The 20,660-nt window shown below is 43.9% G+C and overlaps 1 protein-coding gene across 5 annotated transcripts in view; it reads left to right on the top strand.

The window, feature by feature from the left end:
* Nucleotides 1-20,660, top strand: part of SKAP1 (src kinase associated phosphoprotein 1) — a 624,187-nt gene that overhangs the window by 384,056 nt on the left and 219,471 nt on the right. For all 5 annotated transcript variants that reach the window (XM_040436618.1, XM_040436619.1, XM_040436621.1 and 2 more), the window contains exon 5: nt 19,220-19,285. In XM_040436618.1, the coding sequence (XP_040292552.1) occupies nt 19,220-19,285 (66 nt within the window). The remainder of the gene's footprint in view (nt 1-19,219; nt 19,286-20,660) is intronic.

Raw genomic sequence — 20,660 nt, 5'->3', positions numbered from 1 at the left:
TTCTTAGTTCCGCCTGCTCTATAACATGCTGCCCGCAGATTAGACCTTATTTTCAATATGAAAGGTTCCCTTGATGGTACTGAAGTATGCTAAAGCTTTTCTTGTTCTGTAAGACAGGGTTGTGGGTGATAAGACACTTGAACAGCAGGGGCTTCTCCATAAATTGTAACTGTAAGAAGGGATGGGAGATAAGCGTTGCCAGCAGGTATCACTAAAACACGCCATAAACTTGAGATCATTATAGCTGTCTTTCTTTGAAGACTCCCTCATTAGACTGGTGTCATGCATAGTTTTTTTTCTGGTGTTTTTCAGGGCTATTTAGGTTTTTGCTGTGCTTTATTTTTCTGCTGCCATTTTATGTCATGTTTTTAAGCTAAAGATGCCAGCTCCAAATATTGCATGGAAATCTATGGAGAAGTCACAGGGCAAAAAGGAATTTTTTTGTAGTGGTGGTTTTTTTTCACCCTTGAGGTGCATTTAGAGGCAATTTTGTGTGTTTTAGTACTAGGCATTTTTGTTTTTTAACCAGTGCTTTAATCCCCCCCCCCCCCCCAAATACAGCTAGTAGGAAGTGATATAACAGTGGGGACACAAATATATCTCTAAAAAGAAAAACACACCAGGTGCTAAAATATACTATATGGGCAAAAATGCTTAAAAAAACTTTTTTTTATTCCCAAAAAACTGACAGGACCAGAATTATGGTTGGATGAGCCCTTAAAGTAGTTATCGCCCAAAAAGTATCAGATACCCACAGTTGCTAAATGTCTAATCACTTGGGTCTGAATCGGCGATCCTGAGAATGGAAGATTCACTGAATGAAGTGATAGTGTGCTCGTCAGTCTACCACTCCATTCACTTCTTCATTATGACTGATGGAGCACTGACTACTGACGTGCACACTACCACTCCATTAAAAGGGTTATCCAGGAAATGGTAATGATGATCTATATAGGACATCATTATGAAATTGGCAGGGGTCAGAGTCCCAGCAACCCTGCCGATCAGCTGTTCCAGTGCACTGCCGCGCTCACCGGAGCTCTGGTGAGCTCAGCCAGCATCCAGCAGCTCTACAAGCAGAGCTTTGTACATTGTATAGGGGCTGTGCTTGGTATTGCAGCTCAGTCCCATTCATTTCAATGGGGCTAAGCTGCAGCTAGGCCATATGACCGATGTTCAGTTACATCACATGTTCTAGAAAGAGGCCTAAGCTCTCCCGGAGCACCCGTCCTTTTCTAACAGCTGATCAGCACCGGGCCCAGGTGTTAGACCTCAGTCGATCTGACATTGATGACCTATGTTTAGTATAGGTGATCTGTATAATTTACCGGATGGCCCCTTTAAGAGAATGGACTTTGGAACCCCCAGGTTCTCAGGAACCTGTGGATAGTTGATAAAAACTTTTTGTGATAAGTCCTATAACATGGCAGTTTAAGGGCTTGTTCACACTCCCAATAATCTGATCTGGCAGGCTGTTCTGGCAGGGAACAGCCGTTCGGAGTTTACCGGATCCGACATTGCTGGATTCTACCATTCAGGATCCCTATTGACTATAATGGAATCTGGCGGTGATCGGCCACTTTCCAATACCCCTGCATGCGTCCTTACCACCTTAACTGGGCTAAATAGACATGTTATATGAATAGCCTGAAGATGATGAGTGGCTGCCCAACACCTCTTGTCTTGCTTTGAGCACACATAAAACTAAAGAGCTACCATTAGCTCATTAAATCACTAAGTGGTTAATAGTTATTGTGTTTTCAATTTTAATATTCAAAATCTTGCCTTAAAAAACATGTAAGGTATGACACCACACTCATAGCTTTTACACAGTGTTCACTTTTATTTTCTTGCCTATGTAAGAATAAAGCAGGTATGTGCTAACCTGTAATTAGCATGTAATCATGTGTTGTTGCTAACAATTTGGACATTACATTCTCATTTCATGGGTCCCTCAGCCCAGAAGCTGGTTGTGTGAGGTCTCACTGCTGGCAGATGCAGGGTTTGGGCTTGTTTTCTTTGCATTGTTGTTGCAAGGAAATGAGGCATGACCGGTTTTCCACTGACCATTATTTTCAAATGAGTGTCCTGCAGTTCTCCAGTGGGGAGTGGTGCACTGGACGTGGCTCTTCACTTTTGCTTAATGAGGTATCTGCTAAGTAGGTGGCCTCAAACTATTAGCTCAACAACTCCTAAATAGAAGCAGTCATTAAACTAAGCTAAGAATGTAAATGCTGTGGGCAATATCTATGGATTCCAAAGGTTTCAAAGACAGGCACCTTGTAGACGCACCCTGCATCTGCCAGTTGGAAGATGGATGCTGTAAGGGTATGTCCACACATGAAGTCCACTTTGAATTTTGTTTCTGATCAGCTGATACAGTTAAATGTGACGCGTTTTGGCTCAGGCACAAACCTTCTCAAGTGAGTGCCAGCAGGGCCGATCCTACACTGGGTGCAGTGGGTGCCCCGCACCCCAGCGCTGTCACCCGAAAGGCGCCGAGCGAGCCGCCGGGACTTTTTTTTTTTTGACTTTTTTTTTTTTGACTTTTTTTTTTTTTTAAGCCGAGCCGCCGATTCGTGGGGCTGAAGTTGGGGGCTGAAGTTGTTGCCATAGAAACATTGTAAAGGGGAGGAGTTAGTAAGATAACCACGCCCATGTGGGGGCGCCAGAAATATTTCTGCACCCAGGCGCCTGTGACCCTAGGATCGGCCCTGAGTGCCAGTCCTTCTCCCAAAGATCACAGCATAAATTGACATTGCTCCACCACAGGTCAGTTTACGTTGCAGTTTTTAATGCAGGGTTTCAATGACATTTCTTAAAATCTCATCCACTTTGTTGGTACTGTGCAATGTTTGGATTTGCTGCTCTAAATTCAACAATGACGAATCTGCGTGTAAACATACTGTAAAGTCCACGATTGTAATAAAAGCTTGGAAAAACTGCTCTGTCTGGCAGGTTACGATTAATTTTTCAGATCTAGAGTTTGAGGGTTAGTCCAGCTCATCTGACTTTTTATTTTTTATTTTTACAGTTTTTCTAGAGCCAGAGCTAGAAATCTTCTATCAGGTGGATTGAAGAAGATGCAGAGTAGTGGAGTGATACTGATAAAGGCACATTTGTTGTAGAAAAGCGGGAATCACACTGGGGTAGACGTACTAATAATATGTAAGTGCATCAAAAGCCATGTCTCTGCCACAGCTAAGTCTACTTTCACACTCGCGTTTTGGCTTTCCGTTTGTGAGATCCGTTCAGGGCTCTCACAAGCGGTCCAAATCGGATCAGTATGCATTCTAATGCATTCTGAATGGAAAAGGATCCGCTCAGAATACATCAGTTTGCCTCCCTTCAGTCTCCATTCCGCTCTGGAGACGGACAGCAAAACGCTGCTTGCAGCATTTTGGTGATCGTCTTATGAAGCTGAGCCAAACGGATCCATCCTGGCACACAGTGTAAGTCAATGGGGATGCATCCGATTTCACTGACACAATCTGGCACAATAGAAAACGGATCCGTCCTCCACTGACTTTCAATGGTGTTCAAGACGGATCCGTCTTGGCTATGTTATATATAATACAAACAGATCCGTTCTGAACGGATGCAGACGGTTGTATTATCTGAACGGATCCGTCCATGACAAACAGCGAGTGTGAAAGTAGCCTAAGTTGTTGAAGCACGTGCTTACACTGTCCATTATAAACTGGTGAGATCAATGAGGAGTCCTTCTAGTTTGGTCCGACCAATCATATATGCCTTAGAGCAGTGATGGCTAACCTCTGGCACTCCAGCTTTTGTGAAACTACAACTCCCAGCATGCTCCATTCATTTCTATAGAGTTCTGAGAACAGCCAAGCAAGTGTACTTCTTGGGAGTTGTAGTTTTACCACAGCTGGAGTTCCCGAGTTTAGCCTTTACAGCCTTAGGGCATGTTCAAACAGCCTTTCTTCAGTGTGGATTTCAGCAGTGAGTTGGAAGTCCACGCCATAGATTATATAACAACATTTTTCCTGCACTCAGTTTCTCAAACTGTGTTCCGAAAAAAGCGACACAACTTTTTCTGCACGGAAACATCAGTGGGGGTCCGAATGTGAATTCACTCCAGTACAACTGCAAAACAGCAGCAAGTATCCCAGGGTCCGACCGTGTTGGATTTTTCCAACATGCATTTTCACTGTCTGAACATACCCTTATGTTGGCTTTCCAGGTCTATAAGGCAGATCACATTTTCTCTGATGAAAATAGTTTCTTAAATATTTTATTTTATCTAACATATATTAAGAAGTCACACATTATTGTGTAATATAATACAAATTACTAGTAAAATTGGATTTTGAAGAATGATATCCAGAGCGTTCTATGTACCTCAAACGGCCCATAAAAAATACGAGTGTGATGAATAGACAGATTGCATCTCCTTGCCTCCATAGAACTTACACACATTTATTAAAAGGGAATCAAATATTTACATTTTTAGCCACAAAATGTCCTGTAGCAGAGGTATAAAAAAATGCATTCGCTGTCTCCATATAAATGCACACTACAGTGATCTTCACTGATGTGACTGAAGCTTGCACTATGTGTATGGAGATCACATCTGCTGAGCATGTCCTAGAGCAGATTTCTCACAGCTGTATCATTTTCCTTGGCAACCTGACTCCTGAAGGACTGCTTGATCCATATTTCAGGAGGCGCAAAGCGTTTCTTTTCTTCTGCTTTTGGTGTTTAGTTTACACACCAGATCAGCGGATGCAGTGTACATAAAACCACATGCGTGCAGGTCCAGCTGCTGCCGTACTGAAGCCTGACTCTCCAGCTCATTGTAGTACTCAGCAGCCCGGCAGGACTCCAGCAAAGTTGCACGTATGTTTCATAGCCGGCCTAATGAGCTGTGGAAGGAGAGCTTGAGATTTACCGTGTTTGTTTTATCATGATAAATGCTAAAATATCAGGCGAGTTTTAGTTGTGTCCTTCATGCTCTTAACCATAAAGTGGGGTTTCTTCATTTAATTCAAACAAGTGTCCATTTATTTTTCCTTGTGTCTCAAGATCCAGTGGTTTTTGCTGCCATGCCCACTTATTTTAAGGAGATCCTTGTAAGTAACCAGATGCAAAGTACATTTGGCGGTATGTTACTCGAGTTCATATGTATACAGAGCATGCCTATAAAGCTCTGCCATAGAAGTCAATGAGGTCCCCTCTTGTCCATGGTACAAACATAATACAAACACTGGATTTAAATGTACCAATTATCAGGCAGATTATGGGGAACGACTGTTCCTGCCAATGCTCATTCCTGCCAATCTGCCCGTGTAAATGTTCCGCCGATGAACGGTTCATCGGGTGATCCTGTCGTTCGTGTAGGCACATCAATCATCGTTTCTGGGCAGCAGATCGTGCTGTCCAACCAGCAATCTTTTGTCCAGAAACATTGATTCTGTATGGGGACGAGGGATCGCAATAGCCCGCCTCACCCCGCAATGTGAAAATTGCAGTTGACTATAGATAGTGACATGAATAAATAATTAAAAAAAACACCAAAAAAAAAAAAATGTTTAACATAAAAACATGATTTTAAACAATAGTTAATTTTATGATACATCCCTACAGAATCAGAAGCATGTTAGGCCTTCTCTTTATACTATTAATGAGCTTCATTGGCTGAAACTGTTTAAGTAATCCTTTTTGTGCCCAATGTTGTTGTTTTTTGATCCAGAGCAGTGTATCAGCGTAGACTGTATGGGGTCTGTTCGGAATCTACATATGCTATGCTGATACACAGCTCCAGGTCGCCGCAGGAGCCTGGCACTGACTGAAGCTGGGCTTGTGCTGTTACAGCTGAAATTGAGAGAACTCCAATGCCAGCCACTTAATCCCCCCACATGCCATGGTTAGTAGCGTCCACGGCACCTAGAAAGCTAGAGGGAGAGGGCTCCCTCAGTCACCATTATCCTCAATGAATGCTATTGCGAGTGCTCATGTGTTGCCTTGGCACTGAGGGCCTAACAAAGCCCTCCCAGGCCTGCCATGACTGTATGCCTAATAGACTGTGCCACAGGCATGACCTAATAGACTGCCTGTTAATGTTACCTTGTACTGCTACATCGCTAAAAAAACATGTATGACCATAAAGAAAAATTAATAAGAAAAAAAAATCAAGATTAAAACTATAATGGTCCTTTATTTGAAAATAATCAATATTTTGGGGGTAAAATTGGCTAGCCCTGGTTACATTTGTAGACCATTATAGGGCAAGGTACCTTTAAAAGTTAACTAGGCTTTAATGATTGTTCCGGCTGTGGATAATAATGACCTGTCCTTAGGTTAGGTCATCAGGATCAGATTGACGCAGCCGTCCGAATGCTTTTCTACCTAGTAGAATGACAGGAAGCCTCCTACTGGAAACTCATAGTCACAATGACCCATACTGATTCAGCTTTTTTACTTTTGTTTCTCTTGTTTGGTAATACAACTTGTATCTACAAAGAAAAAAATAAGGGGTTGGGTCAGCACAACCTGCCTGTAGGTGCAGATCGCTATGGCGAAATACATATACAAACGGAAAATGCAAATGCGATCGCACACCACATCCAGCACTCCGCCCTCCACGCCGGATGAGACACCGGTTTACATTTTGGCCAAAGCACAGCAAGCCACCCACCGCGTCAAGGCCGGGATGTGGTGTGCGATCGCATTTGCATTTTCCGTTTGTATATGTATTTCGCCATAGCGATCTGCACCTACAGGCAGGTTGTGCTGACCCAACCCCTTATTTTTTTCTTTGTAGTATATATTGGAGGCGTGGCGATCTCCTTGGAGTCATTGCACACCTGACCAGTTAATCTGTCCTTGAGGCTGGTTTTAAAGTCAGTATAAAACTGAGTCTGCTTGTATAGAACCTACCATTAGCCATTTGGCTCCAGGAGAAGTATATGGTGGGTTCAGCATGCATGTTGGTACTTGCATCCCTGGATCCGATGAAAGCTGTAATGGCACCGGACGGGGTTACAAGCAAAGTGTACTTGGCTTGCATGCTGACCTGCATTCCCTGGATTTTATGTGGCTGTCGTGGCCCATGAACAGGTGGGAACAAGAGTTGGGGACCACTCATGAGACGGCCTTGACGCGGTGGGTGGCTTGCTGTGCTTTGGCCAAAATGTAAACCGGTGTCTCATCCGGCGTGGAGGGCGGAGTGCTGGATGTGGTGTGCGATCGCATTTGCATTTTCCAACTTGTATCTAGATGCCAAAGTAAGATTTTGTATGGCAGGATCTTGTTTAGTTTTAAACACAAAAAGTTTTGATCTGTTTGGCTGTAATTACATGTGGAGGCAGCGTGTGGTTTTGCTCTCCAGTCCACTCCCAAGTGGCAAAAATGGCGTAAAATTGGGTCTTGCAAATTATATTACGGCAAAAACTGGCGTAAGCTTCTTAATAAATGACCCCCAATGGATTCGGAAAAAAACTGGGCAAAAGGAAGGAAATACACAACTGATCCGCCACACCCATACCACCACCACCACTTTGTTGAAATTCCTGCGGCAGTGACATGCCATACACCCGTATAACTGCCAGCTATAATCAATGGTTTCATCAGTGATGCTGGCATGTATGGCCTAAGATCCAGGCAAATCAGCAAAGACCAGTGGGGCCACTGGAGTGGTGGGTGGTTTATCTGGTAAGTAATGCTTTCTTTTTAATTTTATGGCATTTATTTATTTAATACATTTATATAGCGCTACTATATAACAGACAGCTGTCTCCAGTGGGGCCCACAATCTAAGTTCCCTATCAGTATGTCTTTGGACTGTGTGAGGAAACCCACAAAAACATGGGGAGAACCTATAAACTCCATGCAGATGTTGTCCTTGGTCAAAAACACTCCCAAGACTCCAGTGCTGCAAGGCACCAGTGCTAACCATTGAGCCACTGGCTGCCCACCTAGATGTTGACCAATTCATTTCAGTGGTGCCACAAAAAATGCAGACAGCACACCATGTGCTGTCTGCATCATATAGTCGTTCCACTGTCCTTGTATCTGTGTTTTTCAGACCACACAACAGATACGGTCATGTTCATGAGACCTTAGCCTAATTTTTCTCAGATAACCTCTTGAATGTCTTTGTAGGTCTTCGATGTCTCAGAAAATCTGTAGTGTTTTAGGACCTATGTGTGGCTGTATAGTCATGCACACATAGATGACAGTTTTTACCTTGTTAAAATGCTGGAAGAACAAGCCTGTTGACAGACCACAGAGCAGCTAGCAGACGTGTACATCCTTTGCATTTAAATGTGATCCTATTGTATTCCTAATTTCCTAAGTATGTTTAATAAGCTGCTAATGCTACAGAGGCCATCTCCATTTAGTTCTATTAAATAAATTGGAGTTTCTAGTACAAGGATGGATAGAATTTTAACAGTGCACTGCGAAAACTTGGCTAATTTAATTGCGCGTGAAGCCCTTCAGTTTTTATGTCAGCGTGCTTTTAAGTAACCTGAAACCCACAAAGGTTACACAGCAATGCTTTTTGAGTGAAGAAGGTTTAAAAAAAAATAGACACTTCAGTGCTCCTCAAAGCGTGGTAATTGCTGTGAACTTGAATTCCCTTCCTGGAAAGGTTGGACAAAAGGTAAAGAGATGGATGGTGCTCGTGGTGAATGTGGGCGAGGTCGATTACAATCTACGTGGTATCATGATTGTTGTCTGTCTTATCAGTGTAGTAATCTTCTCTTCTCCCTATATTTGTATCTAGTTGTAGTTTATAGACCCGTTTACAAACAGAATCTTACCTTGTCTCTTTCCTACATAGTCATTTTTGTTTCTTGTATTAGGATATACACCTACAGAATAAGGATATAGAGAATTATTAAGTCAGAGAAAAAGTGAGAAGTGTGTCAAACTTTTTGAAACAAAGAAGCTGGAACTACATTTAGCAGAGCTCGCTAGCCATGTTCGCTTCTTTGTCACCACATATTTAGCATACAAGTACACCAATAATTTATAGAAAATATATATAAAAAAATTAGATTTCTTAGTTGTTAGGTGACCCCTGAGGAATCCAGGTTGCTGGCGGTACGCGTAGGGTGTTTTCTCCTCCCCCCGGTACAGGTGCACAATTGGGCATACTTTTTACACTACAGGTTATCAGTTTGTATATTCTTTGTATTGACTGATTAATTTTGTCTATTATATATTTGTGTGCTGACCTGTCTTTTTACATGTTTTGATTGGTTGCGTTTTATGGCAACCCCCAGGTGTGTTTGATTTTAAATGTTTTTATGTTTTCTGGCTATTCATGGTATGGATTTGTGATGTTTAAATAAAGGTATTATATCATTTCTGTTAATTTTTGTTGTGCATTTTATTGCCTACCACCTGGTCTTTTGTGTTTGCTCATTACTATTGGGTATGGCAGTGTAACACCCTTTTGGTTGGCTTCTATTATTTGGGGTTGTGCACCCGCTTGTAGTTGTCACTTGTTAGTAAAAGTGGTGCACACCTAAAATTGATGCATTTATAATCACCATAAATCAAATGCCATAGAGGTGCCAGTGAGTCAGTCATGCAGATTAGCCCCACTGTAATTTAATGAGGCTACTCTGCAGACCTTTGATGTGGAATCAGTGGCAATAGTGCAGATGCAGTTATTCTTCCACCTGGATTGTTTTTTAGACCTTACGTTATTTGTAGAATGTCAGTGAATCCCATCGTGATTAAAGACGTTGTGCTACCATGTATATTGATGACCTATTGTCAGGATAGGTCATCAATATCTGATCGGCGGAGATCCGACACCCCCAGTGATCAGCTGTTTGAAAAGAGGCGAAACTCCATGCGAGCGCTGCTTCCTGTTCATTACACTGCCCGTCAACTCATAAGTGCAATGTAATGACAGGCACCCTCTCCATTCACTTGAATGGAGTGGGTATTCGTTAGGGATCGACCGATATTGATTTTTTTAGAGCCAATACCGATAATCTGTGAACTTTCAGGCTGATAGCCGATAATTTATACCGATATTCTGTGGATTTTTATTTTTGAAAAAATATATATATATATAATTCCTACACAAATCTGCTGAAAATGAATATGTTTATTAACGTGTATTTTTTGTTGTTGTAAATCTTTCTTTTTCATTTATACTTAATAATATATATATATATATATATTTTTTTTACTAACTATTAGCCCCCTTAGCGACTAGAACCAGGGCTGTGGAGTCGGTAGATAAATGCTCCGACTCCTCAGTTTTTGGTACTTCCGACTCCCCGACTCCGACTCCTCTGTATTTAATATGCGAATGTATTTTATACATTCCTTGAAGGAAAGAAAGGCAACATACATGTCATTACCACAGAACTACTGTCTAGGAAGCTGCTGCCTTCTCCTTTGTGTGCTGATCTTCTGCTGAAGATAGGGCAGTGAGAGGATCCAGGAAGGGGCAGGGGAAGGGGCATTTATTTTAAAACATGATTTCCCTAGTAGAATCCCATAGTCATGTTTAAAGTTTAAAGAGGACCTTTCACTAACTATACAGACATGTAGAGCGGCGCCCAGGGATCTCCCTGCACTTACTGTTATACCTGGGCGCTGCTCCGTTCGCCCGGTATAGCCTCCGGTATCTTCATAGTTAGGCTCTACCCAGGGGAATCTGCCGGCTTCTCATTCTCCCATGCTGTAGCGCTGGCCAATCGCAGCGCTCAGCTCATAGCCTGAGAGAAAAAAAATCATCTCAGGCTATGAGCTGAGCACTGCGATTGACCAGCGCTACAGCATGGTAGAATGAGACGCCGGCAGGCTCCCCTGGGTGGAGCCTAACTATGAAGATACCGGAGGCTATACCGGGCGAACGGAGCAGCGCCCAGGTATAACAGTAAGTGCAGGGAGATCCCTGGGCGCCGCTCTACATATCTGTATAGTTAGTTTAGATGTTTTATTCTAGTGAAAGGTCCTCTTTAAGCTAACAATCTGAGTTTAAAAGTTTTTATAGCCTTAGCTGAATGACAGCAGTTTTTCAAATGGTTTACAGCTTCAGTCTTGAACTATTGACTATCCATTCCCGTCACTTAGGCCTCATGCACACGGACGTTTTTTTTTCCGGTCCGCAAAACGGATTTCCGTTGTTCCGTGATCCATGACCGTTTTTTCGTCCGTGGTTCTTCCTTGATTTTTGGAGGCTCCATGGACATGACTTACAATGCAAGTCAATGGGGACGGATCCATTTGACGTTGACACAATATGGTGCAATTGCAAACTGATCCGTCCCCATTGACTTTCAATGTAAAGTCAGGAGTCCCTATTATACCATCGGATCGGAGTTTTCTCCAATCCGATGGTATATTTTAACTTGAAGCGTCCCCATCACCATGGGAACGCCTCTATGTTAGAATATACCATCGGATTTGAGTTAATCGTGAAAACTCTTATCCGACAGTATATTCTAACACAGAGGCGTTCCCATAGTGATGGGGAAGCTTCAAGTTAGAATATACTACGAACTGTGTACATGACTGCCCCCTGCTGCCTGGCAGCACCCGATCTCTTACAGGGGGCTGTGATCCGCATAATTAACACCTCAGGTGCCGTACCTAAGGGGTTAATTGTGCGTATCATAGCCTCCTGTAAGAGATCAGGTGCTGCCAGGCAGGAGGGGGCACACCCCCCTCCCTCCCCAGTTTTAAATTCATTGGTGGCCAGTGCGGCCCCCCCCCTCCCTCACCTGTATTACTGTACATTCATTGGTGGCCAGTGTGCCCACCCTCCCTCCCTCCCCTGTATTTAACTCATTGGTGGCCAGTGCGGCCCCCCTCCCTCCCCTGTATTACTGTACATTCATTGGTGGCCAGTGGGCCCCCCCCCCCCCCTCATTGGTGGCAGCAGAGAGTTCCGATCGGAGTCCCAGTTTAATCGCTGAGACTCCGATCGGTAACCATGGCAACCAGGACGCTACTGCAGTCCTGGTTGCCATGGTTAGTTAGCAATTTTAGAAGCATTATACTTACCTTCGCTGTCTGTGACCGGCCGGGCGCTCCTCCTACTGGTAAGTGAAAGGTCTGTGCGGCGCATTGCTCATAGCACAGACCTTTCACTTACCAGTAGGAGGAGCGCCCGGCCGGTCACAGACATCGCAGGTAAGTATAATGCTTCTAAAAATTGCCAAGTAAACATGGCAACCAGGACTGCAGTAGCGTCCTGGTTGCCATGGTTACCGATCGGAGCCCCAGCGATTAAACTGGGACTCCGATCGGAACTCTCCGCTGCCACCAATGATAGGGGGGGATTTTAATTAGGAGGGGGAGGGAGGGGGGCCCACTGGCCACCAATGAATGTACAGTAATACAGGGGAGGGAGGGGGGGCCCACTGGCCACCAATGAATGTACAGTAATTTCAGGGGAGGGAGGGGGGGCCCACTGGCCACCAATGAATGTACAGTAATACAGGGGAGGGAGGGGGGCCCACTGGCCACCAATGAATATACAGTAATACAGGGGAGGGAGGGGGGGCCGCACTGGCCACCAATGAGTTAAATACAGGGGAGGGAGGGGGGGCACACTGGCCACCAATGAATTTAAAACTGGGGAGGGAGGGGGGTGTTCTCCCTCCTGCCTGGCAGCACCTGATCTCTTACAGGGGGCTATGATACGCACAATTAACCCCTCAGGTCCGGCACCTGAGGGGTTAATTGTGCAGATCACAGCCCCTTGTAAGAGATCGGGTGCTGCCAGGCAGCAGGGGGCAGTCATGTACACAGTTCGTAGTATATTCTAACTTGAAGCGTCCCCATCACTATGGGAACGCCTCTGTGTTAGAATATACTCAGCTCTGAAAAAAGCTTTTATGCAGACGGATCTGCGGATCCGTCTGTGTGAAAGTAGCCTACGGCCACAGATCACGGATGCCAATCTTGTGTGCATCCGTGTTTTTTCACGGACCCATTGACTTGAATGGGTCCGTGAACCGTTGTCCGTCAAAAAAATAGGACCGGACAGGAAACACGGATCATGGCCGCGGATGAACAACGGTGCATTTTCCGAGTTTTCAACTGACCTATTGAAAGTCAATGGGTCCGCAGAAAATCACGGAAAACGGAACAACGTCCACGGATGCACACAACGGTCGTGTGCATGAGGCCTTATACAAGTGTCTCTAGTTCTGCAAAAAAACATATTTACTTAATCAGTTATCAGTGAGAGGCTAGGTTAACCATGGGCGTTGCGTTCCCTGTAACAGCGGAACACAACACAATGGAAAGTATAGCCACTCCTTAACTGTGCGTTGCGTGCCATATAGTGAATTCTATGAAAAGTATGCTTCTTCATGGTCACTTAACGTGTTCGTTTTGCGGTAACGTGATGCACTGCATGCATTGGCCTTTATTCTTACAGTAGAGAAGTACCGTATTTTTCGCAAAAGTGGGGTGAAAATAGCAGTGCGTCTTATGGGGCGAATGCTGCGACCGTCCGGTGAATAGGCTGAGAGGGAGGAGGGGCTGGGGGCCGGCATCTGTTTCTGTAATGGCAGCGGGGCCCGGTGCAGTCACTGTATTCTACTACACCGGGCCCCGCTCACTGTAGTATACGGTAATCATATCTAACTTGTGGGTATTGTTAAAGTATTCCAATCATCTTAAATCTAGCGCTGTACTACTTACTACTAACTTCTTGGCAGTCAGGAGGCCGGGTGGGCGCTTGTAGCGTAGCTCACTACGTCACGCGCCTGCTCCACCCACTTTATGAATGAAGCAGGCAGAGGGCCCCGCTGCCATTACAGAAACAGATGCCGGCCCTTATTCACTACACAGGGACACTGTTATGGGGGGGGATCTGTGGATGACACATAAGATAAGATGCTGTATATGTGTCATCCGCAGATGCCCCCATAACAGTGCAATCCACAGATGCCCCCACAATGATCCCCCATAACAGTGCCATCCACATATGCCCCCATAACAGTGCCATCCACAGATGCCCCATAACAGTGCCATCCACAGATGCCCCCATAACAGTGCCATCCACAGATGCCCCCATAACAGTGCCATCCACAGATGCACCCATAACAGTGCCATCCACAGATGCCCCCATAACAGTGCCATCCACAGATGCCCCCATAATAGTGTCATCCACAGACCACCATTAGTTCAAAACCCACCAAAAGCACACCTTTTGGTTCAAAATATTTTTTTTATTATTTTCCTCCTCACAAACCTATGTGCGTCTTATAGGGCGGAAAATACGGTAATTAATTATAACTTTTTATGAATTGGGACATTTAAACTTGTTTTTTATTTTTTATTCCAATTTAAATCTAGTAGGAGTCTGAGTCGGTTCATTTTTTGCAGACTCCGACTCCAGGTACCCAAAATTGCCTCCGACTTCGACTCCGACTCCACAGCCCTGACTAGAACCCTTGTCCTATTCACCCTGATAGAGCTCTATCAGGGTGAATAGGACCTCACACTCTCTCTGCTGCCCTGTGCTTTGTGTACAGGGCAGCAGGGAGCTGACTATGGCAGCCAGGGCTTCAATAGCGTCCTGGCTGCCATGGTAACCGATCGGAGCCTTAGGATTACACTGCTGGGGCTCCGATCAGAACTGCCACTGCACCACCAATGAAATTACTTGGGTTGTGGGGAGGGGGACCCTGTGGCCACTGCCACCAATGATTAATACTGGGGTGCTTGGGGGGGGTGCACTGCGCCACCAATGTCTTTAATACTGGGGTTGGGGAGGGCACTGCGCCCCCAATGTCTAATACTGGGGTGGGGGGGGGGCGCACTGCGCCACCAATGAAGATAACTCTCTCATTAATTCATATACAGGAGGCGGGAGCTGGCTGCAGAATCACATAGCCGGCTCCCGACCTCTATGAGCGGTAGCTGCAATCCATGGCAGTTAACCCCTCAGGTGCGGTACCTGAGGGGTTAACTGCCGCGGATCGCAGCTACTGCTCATAGAGGTCGGGAGTCGGCTATGTGATTCTACAGCCAGCTCCCGCCTCCTGTATATGAATTAATGAGAGAGTTATCTTCATTGGTGGAGCAGTGGCCACAGCCCCTCCCCTCCTCTTGTCCTCCCTCCTCTCATTGGTGGCAGCAGCAGCAACACAGGGGGGAGGGAGACACTGCTTCCTTCTCCCCTGTGCAGCTGAGGGAACACGGAGAGCGCTGTCAGCAGTGCGATCCTTGTTCCCAATACGTTAATAGTATAACGACAAAATAGATGCCGATAACGTTCAAAATCCTGAATATCGGCCGATAATATCGGTAAAACCCTAGTATTTGTAATTACACTAGACCACTGCTCCATAGAAGACGACACGTAGTGTAATGACCAGGAAGCGGTGCTCGCATGGAGCGCTGCCTCCTCTTTAAACAGCTGATCGGCAGGGGTGCCGGGTAACAGATCCCCGCCAATCAGATATCGATCACGTATCCTGAAGATATATGGCAGGACAACCCCTTTAAAGCCTGGATTCTGAATGTTTGCCATGACCTTATATCTTGATGCTACAGCCAAATAGGCATATAAAATTGTTCTTAATATGTTTAATAGTTGACATAGGCTAAACATTCACCTAGCGCTTGTAACACCCTATAAATAGTTTATGGTAAATCTTAATCGATCGTTCCATCTAAAAATGTACATGCGCCAAATCGTTCTGTCAATGAATTCTTATTGCAGTACAGTTGATTAAGAAGAGTCTTTATTTAAAATAGCAGTAACGTTTTCCACAGCAATTCACCTTTTAGAGGGTCCATGTAGGAACAAATTCAGACATTGCATAGTAAGAAACGTGCCAATGCACAAACTCTGCCATCATGGGGTGTGTTTTGTCCTCTATCACTATGCTCAATTGGACAATGAGAAAAATGGTTTGTTACTAAAATAAACTTACTGTATCTTATAGCAATTTATACTGATCTGAGTTTCTCTTGAACCAGTCTTGAGAGCAGAAGTGTTGCCAGCCGATGGCAGGGGTAACAATCCTATCGATAGAAGCTGCATAACTTTACACGTACACTTTTCTGAACGCTATTATTTTATAGTCCTGCCCAAGCAACAATTTATAATGGGACTGTTTGGCTTTAGTCCTGAAGGTGGCCATACACATTAGTCAAAAATTTATCAAAATGGATGATTTCAACCAAAACGAACAATCATTGGTTGAAATTGAAAAGAGAATCTGTCACCAGCAACCTCCTTATCCAACTGGTTGCATAGACACATAGCTGTGGTTGACCTGATTAAAACAATGTTTTGGTTTTGTTGATTCGAGGCTCCGTTCCTGGGTTATATATTTTTTGTTAGGCCATTGGTACAACGAGGGCGTCACCATTGCTCTTGTTGCACTCCTTTCTGTGGCCAGCCTCTCCTTGGCTGCTTTGATTGACAGGGCCAGGGAGGGGCTGGCCACAGAAATGGGCAATGGTGACGCCCTTATTGCATTAAAGGCCTCATTTGTCTAATTTGCATAACAAAAAATATAACTCGGTAAGGGAGCCTCGAATCAACAAAAGAAACATTGTTTTAATCAGGTGAGCCACAGCTATTGGATAGGGAGGTCCCGGTGACAGATTCCCTTCAACAACGAATAATCATTTTAGCGGACAGATAGACCATTATCGTTTGAAAAGAAGTCTGCAGCGTTTACTGTATTCGTGCCATATTAAAATAGATATTTCTTTGAAAGAACGTTCCCAGAAAAAGATCTTTCAGCCGTCGCCCGGTTTCATTGAACATGTATGACCACCTTAAAACAACGGTAATGGCCAATGTGGACTAATATGCGCAGGATCACCTTTATTAAGATTTTTTTAAAGAGTAAACCTTTTCTATACATTTATACCTACATTTCATTTGACAATTCTTCCCTTTGACCTCCTACACAGAGGCAAATGGCTCCCTTTAATTTGGTTAGAAGACAACCTCCAAATTTGTGAAAGAAAGGATTGAACCAGTCATCTCCGCCTTCATGGAACTCTAAGTCCAGGGTTTATCTCCCAGTAATTTATACAGCATTTTCATGCCTGTGACATTCTTGTGGGGATACAGAAAGCCCCATGCTGCTAATGGACTGAAAGTAAATGAAATTAAATAAGCGCAGCAAAGCTCATCAGCAGTGTCTCCCCCCTGGGTAATTCAATTCCTGAGTGCGCTGTGATGGGCACGTGCGGCACACTCTCTGAAATCCTGCTGCGGGCGGGAGACTTAACATCTAAATAAAACTTTTTACTGCAGCATTTGTTATTCTCATGCCAGCAGGGTCCTGGATGCTGGTTTGGGGACAGTAATGTAATATTCATATTTCCTCCCATGTTGTGCATGCCATATACCAGCATACTAAATATTCCATAAATATGCACTTGCAGTTTAAATAAGCTGTCGTGAATTTTAATTTCCATGCAAATTTTTTTTTTGCTTTGTTATTAACTGCTTGGCTGCTCATCTGTGTCGCTTGTCTGTCCAGAGAGGTGCAGCAGTCATCAATCTAGTGATCGTCTCCACCTGACTCTTCTCACATCATTCCTAGAATAGCAGTGCAGGTAGTTAACCACACTGTTGCTCTCTTGTACAGTCAATTATCTACAGCAGACATTTATTGGTAATGACTTAATTTATAGTGTAGTGTTTAATAAGTGCATTAGTCAAAAGATCACAGAACTTGTAATGGAAATGAATTGTTGTAACGTGATGTCATCATTTTGCATATAGATACCAGACAGCTCGTCGTGCTTACATTCTGGTAAATAAAAGATAGGGGGATGTTTTCGGGACTTTCTGAATGTGCTCTGTCCAATTCAGTATTATGGGTTTTCTTTTTCTCTGGAAACTGAACGTTAGTCCATGCACTAGCGGTATGTAAAACTGTATACAGGGGTGCACCTAGCCTTTCTGCTGCCTGAGGCCAAAACTGAACCAGCGCCCGCCCCCCCTTCCCCTTCCCCCAATGCCAATATCTTAACCTAACCCCTTCCCATCAGCCTAAGGCCCTTCGGCTGCCCCCCTTTTGCAGTCGCCTCACCTGCCCTCATTGGTGGGCACCCCTGCCTGTATACTAAATATACGTACAAAAGGATCTTATGAGAACACAATTTTTATTATATAATGAAGTACTATTTATGATGGTTTTCTCCATCGAAGTGAGCGGAAACCCCAACTCCCATGCATCATTTCTGTTTTCCTACCTTTGTGTAAAAGTGCGGAGCATTGCTTGCAACAGTGGGAGTAGCATGCACAAAGGTTGGCTGACATGGAGATAGTACAGACGGAATTAACAGTCTGTTTAAGGCCTCGTTGCCCGGCCGTGGCCGTATTGCGGCCCGCAAACAGCAGGTCCTCAATAGCCAGGCACTGTCTGTTTGCTCACCGCATCACGGATGCAGACCCATTCACTTGAATAGATCCGCAATCTGCAAGGTTGGTGCGGAACGGAGGCACGGAACCCCACGGAAGCACTTCGGAGTGCTTCTGTATGCATTCTCTCTGTGCCTCCGCACCGCAAAAAGATGGAACATGTTCTATTTTTTGGGGGTGGAGACGGATCACAGACCCATTCAACCTGCACGGATAGTGCCCATGCATGGCTGCATAGTATATGCAGATTTTAGTGTGTTTTTTGCTGCCGTTCTGTACCAGTCCACATGTGTTACATATGGATTTTGATGCAGATTTGCCTCAGATCTCACCCTTTGCAACACACTGAAAATCCGCACAAACAATTGGCATTCTTCAGAATTCATAATCTGCACCATCTGTCGGTTTTGGCACAGAAAATTTCTACTCTCTAAACATGAGATTTTTAGAATCTACTTAGCTGGTACTGTATTTTGCTGTGGATTCTCTGCGGAAACGCCACACGTACTAAACACCGTGTGCATATACCCTAAGGATATGTTCCCATGTGGCATGTAATGATGAAATAAAAAAATAAATAAACATTAAGCCAATACTTGTAATACACTTCACAGAGTAAGGGGAAGGGGGGGTGAGATTAAAAATCTTAAACTCTGATAACCCCTTTAACTTTTTGTCCCCATTCAAAGCAGGGATAATAGCTTTGGAGATCAAATTGCTGTGTTTAACAAATGAAATACTGTGCACATGAAGAGTAACATTTATCAGGAAGTTTATTTCATGGTGGGGGGGATTTTAATAATTCATTTAATTTTACATTGCAGTCAGTTTCCTGTTCATGAAATAATTTTATTAACTTTGTTTTAGAATCTCGAGATGCAGAAGAGCCTGAAAAGATTTTGAAACAGGGCTTCCTAGAGAAGAGGAACAGAGGTAGGATGTCATGCGGTGCTGCTTATCAGAATCACATACAGGTTATGCTGGGGTTAGCATTGCTGGCATGTCTTTCTAAAGTCTCTTCTTACCAGTAACTTTGTCAAATAAATGGTGACTCTGCATTTTCATTAGCTTAAAATGTCACTTAAAAAAATGTAACACATATTAACCGGTATGTAAATATTCTATGTAATTTTTTTCTTTCTAATAACAGAATATGCCATAACTATCCGATAGGAACGGGTCCCAGAGGTAGAACCTGCACCCATCTCAAGAACAGGAGCTCATCGCAGGCTACAGTGAGTGGCGAGGTGGCTGCACTTGCGCGTCTCTCTCCATTCACTTCTGTGGAACTTCTGAAAACAGCTGAGCACGGTTACTTGACACTTTTCAGAAGTCACATAACCGTAAATGGATAGAACCACATTGGTGGCCATCTCTCCATTCACCGCATCACACCAGGTGGTCCTGTTCTCCAGATAGGAGCAGGTCCCAGAGGTCGGAACTTCCTCTCAGTCTGGGCATTTAACACATTTTTTTCTGTCAGACCAGCAATCAGCAAAAATCAGGGACAGATATTGCAGATGTTTGCATTCACACATACAACCCCTCCAGGTAAACTCCAGAAAATGTCTGGATTCCACTTTAAGTTTGAATGTTGCTTGAGATTACTTCTACAGAAGGTCAATACTCTGTAATTAATTTTTAATGGCATAGCACTGCTGAAAATAATATTTCTTTGAATATTGAGTTTAAAAAAATCCCCCTAGTGTAGAAGCATCCCTTAATAAATTAAAGGGGGGGAAACCCATACACATATGCCGTTTAGACCCCCATCAGTGGAATGAGAATGGAGAACTTCTTTGTAAGAGTAGTTTCTGTCTTTGTGGGCTCGAGCTGCCCTTGATATTATATGGATGGCTTTTATGCAATGCTAATAATTGGTGACGTCTTATCCGTAATGCCTATGACAGATAAAGCTCATTTTTTCTTCTGTGCCACTAAGTAATCATACCATGTTATTAGATAATGGCCATAATTAGAGTGCACCCTGGGAAATATGTATGGCATCTTGGGTCTTGGTTATGAAAATTAGTGCAGATTGTAGAGGAAGTGGTTTACAATAGCAACCAATTGGGTCTCTTCTTTAATGTAGTCAGTATTACAAAAAATAGAGCTGTGAAGCCTTATGTACAGTGGCGGAAATAATTATTTGACCCCTCACTGATTTTGTAAGTTTGTCCAATGACAAAGAAATGAAAAGTCTCAGAACAGTATCATTTCAATGGTAGGTTTATTGTAACAGTGGCAGATAGCACATCAAAAGGAAAATCGAAAAAATAACTTTAAATAAAAGATAGCAACTGATTTG

The sequence above is a fragment of the Bufo bufo genome, chromosome 6 (assembly GCF_905171765.1).
Source record: "Bufo bufo chromosome 6, aBufBuf1.1, whole genome shotgun sequence".
Taxonomy (NCBI): Eukaryota; Metazoa; Chordata; class Amphibia; order Anura; family Bufonidae; genus Bufo; species Bufo bufo.
This window is presented reverse-complemented; position numbering and strand designations above follow the sequence as displayed.